Source organism: Nematolebias whitei, chromosome 8, assembly GCF_014905685.2.
Source record: "Nematolebias whitei isolate Nwh7 chromosome 8, NemWhi1, whole genome shotgun sequence".
NCBI classification, from domain to species: Eukaryota; Metazoa; Chordata; class Actinopteri; order Cyprinodontiformes; family Rivulidae; genus Nematolebias; species Nematolebias whitei.
In genome coordinates, this window is record NC_056505.1 from 50,829,407 (window position 1) to 50,833,329 (window position 3,923).

General features: G+C 43.6%; 1 protein-coding gene across 1 annotated transcript in view; it reads left to right on the forward strand.

Annotated features, from left to right (window-relative positions):
* The first annotated feature begins 2,988 nt into the window (after positions 1 to 2,988).
* Positions 2,989 to 3,923, forward strand: part of LOC119413590 (ubiquitin-conjugating enzyme E2 L3) — a 26,133-nt gene continuing 25,198 nt past the window's right edge. Inside the window, exon 1 of the mRNA XM_037680649.1 lies at positions 2,989 to 3,031. Coding sequence (XP_037536577.1) covers positions 3,005 to 3,031 — 27 coding nt within the window. The 5' untranslated portion in view covers positions 2,989 to 3,004. The remainder of the gene's footprint in view (positions 3,032 to 3,923) is intronic.

Genomic DNA, 3,923 nt, shown 5'->3' on the forward strand with positions numbered 1-3,923 from the left:
CCCAAAGACCCATCTCTGCCTGATGCCCTCAACAAGTTCTATGCACGCTTTGAAGACCCGAACAGACCACCCAGCACCAGACTCACCTCACCACCGGATGAAGAGAATCTCAGCGTGACCTCAGCAGAAGTAAGGAGTACCTTCAGGAGGATTAATCCGCACAAGGCAACTGGCCCAGATAACATCCCCGGAAAAGTGTTGAAAGAATGTGCTGATCAGCTCTGTGAGGTGCTGGCAGACATCTTTAACACCTCACTTACCCTGGAGACAGTTCCCACCTGCCTGAAGACTGCCACCATCATCCCAGTCCCAAAAAGCTCTACAGTGACTGGTCTGAATGACTATCGGCCAGTGGCCCTCACCCCGATAGTCGCTAAATGCTTCGAAAAACTGGTCATGACTCGCATCAAAACAACCATCAACATCAACGAGGACCCTCATCAGTACGCATACCGTGAGAACCGATCAACAGAGGATGCCATCTCCTCTGTGGTCCACACTGCGCTCAACCACCTGGAGCAGAAAAACTCTTGCGTCCGTATGCTCTTTGTGGACTTCACATCCGCCTTCAACACCATGATCCCCCAAACCCTGATGGACAAACTATCCACACTAGGACTAAGCTCCTCCATTTGCAACTAGGTACTAGACTATTTAACAAACAGACCACAGTTAGTGAGGATCCACAACCTCTCCTCCTCCACCATAACCCTCAGCACTGGCTCTCCTCAGGGATGTGTGTCGAGCCCCCTCCTGTTTACTCTGCTCACGTTTGATTGTGCAGTTACCCATCCAGGCTGTCACATTGTAAAGTTTGCAGATGATACAGCGGTGCTGGGATGAATCACAAACAATGATGAGTCCAGCTACAGGCAAGAGGTGGAACACCTGGAGAGCTGGTGCAAAGAGAATAACCTTCACATCAATGTGAAGAAGACAAAGGAGATGATTGTGGACTTCAGAAGGAACAAAAACACCTACACCCCCCTGAGCATAAGAGGATCTGCGGTGGAAGTGGTCTCCAGCTACAAGTACTTGGGTGTACACATGAATGACAACCTCAGCTGGAGCAACAACACCACCAGCCTGATCAAGAAAGCTCATCAGAGACTCTACTTCCTCAGACGGCTGAGGCGAGCTGGTCTGGGAAGCTCAGTCCTCACCTCCTTCTACAGGTGTGCAGTGGAGAGCATCCTGTGCTCCAGCATCAACGTGTGGCATGGAGGCTGCACAGCTGCAGAAAGAAAAGCTTTGCAGAGAGTGGTGAAGGCTGCACAGAAGATGCTGGAGTCAGTCTCCCCACCATCACAGACATCTACACCTCCAGATGCAGGAAGAGGGCCACCTGCATCATGAAGGACCCCACTCACCCAGCACACACATTTTGCCCCACTCCCCTCAGGAAGGAGGTTGAGGAGCATTAAGTGTAGAACCACTAGACTGAGGAACAGCTTCTACCCTGAGGCTGTTAGACTCATGAATCTCTAACTAGAATAATCACTGTGTAAAACCATATCATGTTGCTGCTGATCTATTTCATGTTGCTGCTGATCTATTTCATGTTGCTGCTGATCTATTTCATGTTGCTGCTGATCTGTTTCAATGTTGATGTGTTCATGCGTGCACATCTGCTCACAGACTCATGTTCATGTTTGTGCTGATGTTCAATGTTTTATGTTATGAGTGCTTAGTGTATATTTAGTTGATGTTTTTCTTGGTTCATATCTTAGATGTTATTACTGTTTTTCTTATACATTTTATTGTTGGATGTAACTGGGACCCTGTGTACATAATTTCGCTCCACCACATGTACCACATGAGGTGCGAATGACAATAAAGAAACTCTGACTCTGACTCTGACTCTGGATGTGGGTCACGAGTCACTGCAGCTAGCTGTTGCTGGCCATGGGCCTCAGGTCTCCTCTCGGACCCAGGTCTGCCTCCAGCTCATGCTCCCCGTGGCTCGGATCCCCCTCAGAAGCGACAACTCACAGTATTAATAAATCAAGGAAACGTGACTGAAGTTTTACCAACTGTATTAAAATCAAGGCAGGAAACGGTTACAGTTTACATCGCCGATACACGACATGAGATCAGGAACCAGAAGGGCCAGATGTCTCGTGTCATTACAGATTTGTAGGACCTAGACTCGTCCTTTCGCAGGAGGGGAGCACAACCTGTCAGTGTATGAGGGGAGAGACTAAGTGTGGTCTCTTTTGGACCTTATGTGAGTTAACGTGACAGGAAAAATTCTTTCTGATGCAGCGAGCAAAATAAACTCTATTCCTTGACAGATATTGAATCCCTGGGAGACTCTTTTTAGAGTGGCTGGCCCAGTTTAAACCAGTCAGGACCGGGTCATAATTTCATTATAATCCTGTCTCTGAGCAGATCAAAAAAAAAAAACCCAGGGTCAGTCTAGATAAAAATATTAACAAAAATATTTTGGAATCACTTAGAAAGGTGGATCACAGTAAAAATTACACTTCCTGAATCTATTTCCAGAGATATGGTAACATTTGGAGTATTACTGAAAAACAAAAAAATGGAACTTCGTTGTAATGGGATATTTTGTCTGACAAAATTCTTTATTCATAAACAGAGAGTGCTAAAAACATCCCCGGGTTTTTAACATTTTTTTTAATCTGAATTACAATTATATTTTGAAATCTCTGAAATATATTGAATGAAACATATGAAGAGCTTTATGAAATGTCAATGGAATTGCCCACTAATGCATGTTAATCCTAATCCTAACATATACTCCCCCTTGTAGTTTATTTTATTATTTTTTCTTTTCTTTTGTTTAATTTCACTTTGTCATTCTTTAATCAGTTTTGCTTTGATGTTCCCATATCTAAGTCTGCCTCTACTATGCCCTTTTTTACATTTACATACTTGTGTGTTTTTTATAAATAAAGTTTTCTTTAAAAAAAAAAAAAGTAATGACGAACCCATTTTTTTGGTCGCGCAGTGAATTCTGGGAAGCCTTAATAATTTCAAGATGGCGGCGAGCAGAAGACTAGCTAAGGTAAATGTTCTTTTCCGGTTGTTTCACGTAATTAAAAAAAATTCTTTAGATTTGTGGTCACCAAATATACATTTATTTCCAGTTTTAGAATATTTTAAGTATTTAGTTTAAGGACTGAAACAGTAAGTATTTGTAAGTCACATTTAGTCTAAAACCGGGAGGCTCCTGCTGGCCGCCGAGCACATCAGAAAGACGCCGGTAAATTAGACGTAGAGTCCGTAGTTGGCCTCCAGTGGTACCGACTGAGCCACGTGTGGAAGGCTAAGTGTAAAGCCGAAGCCCAGGAGGAGCAGAGGTTTAACCAGTGAAGTGGTTGGATTCGGGCGTGTCTCGGTTAAACTCGTTAGCTAGCAGCTAAGTGCTAACCTGAGGACAGCTCGCACTCACGCACAGTTTGTTGTCACGCGGCTTTAACTCTTTATTTATTATACTTCAACTGGTTCTGACAAAATGTCTTGTTCCTGATGTTCCGTTTCTGCAGTCCACGTCAAGACACATCAAAATACACGATTTTTATTTAGAATTTTGTATACATGTGTCATCTATGACATAAAAACATTTAATATTCATCATTCTCTATCAAAAGGCTGCCTGTTAATTTGTATTCAATGAGCAAAACCATAAAGTCGGGCTTTGTTGGCATTAATTGTTGGAGAAAAACAAAGCCAGTGCATTTGGACAGTTTTGATGCAAACTGAGTGTAAATCATGTCAACAAAGAGTGTGAGCCATGAAATACAAAAGTTCAGTTTCTACAGCACCCAGGCACGACGGAAGGCGTCTCAGGACACCGAACAGAACGTAGCAGATCACCTCTGAAAGGATCTGATCACCTCTGAAAGGATCTGATCGCCTCTGAAAGGATCTGATCACCTCTGAAAGGATCTGATCAC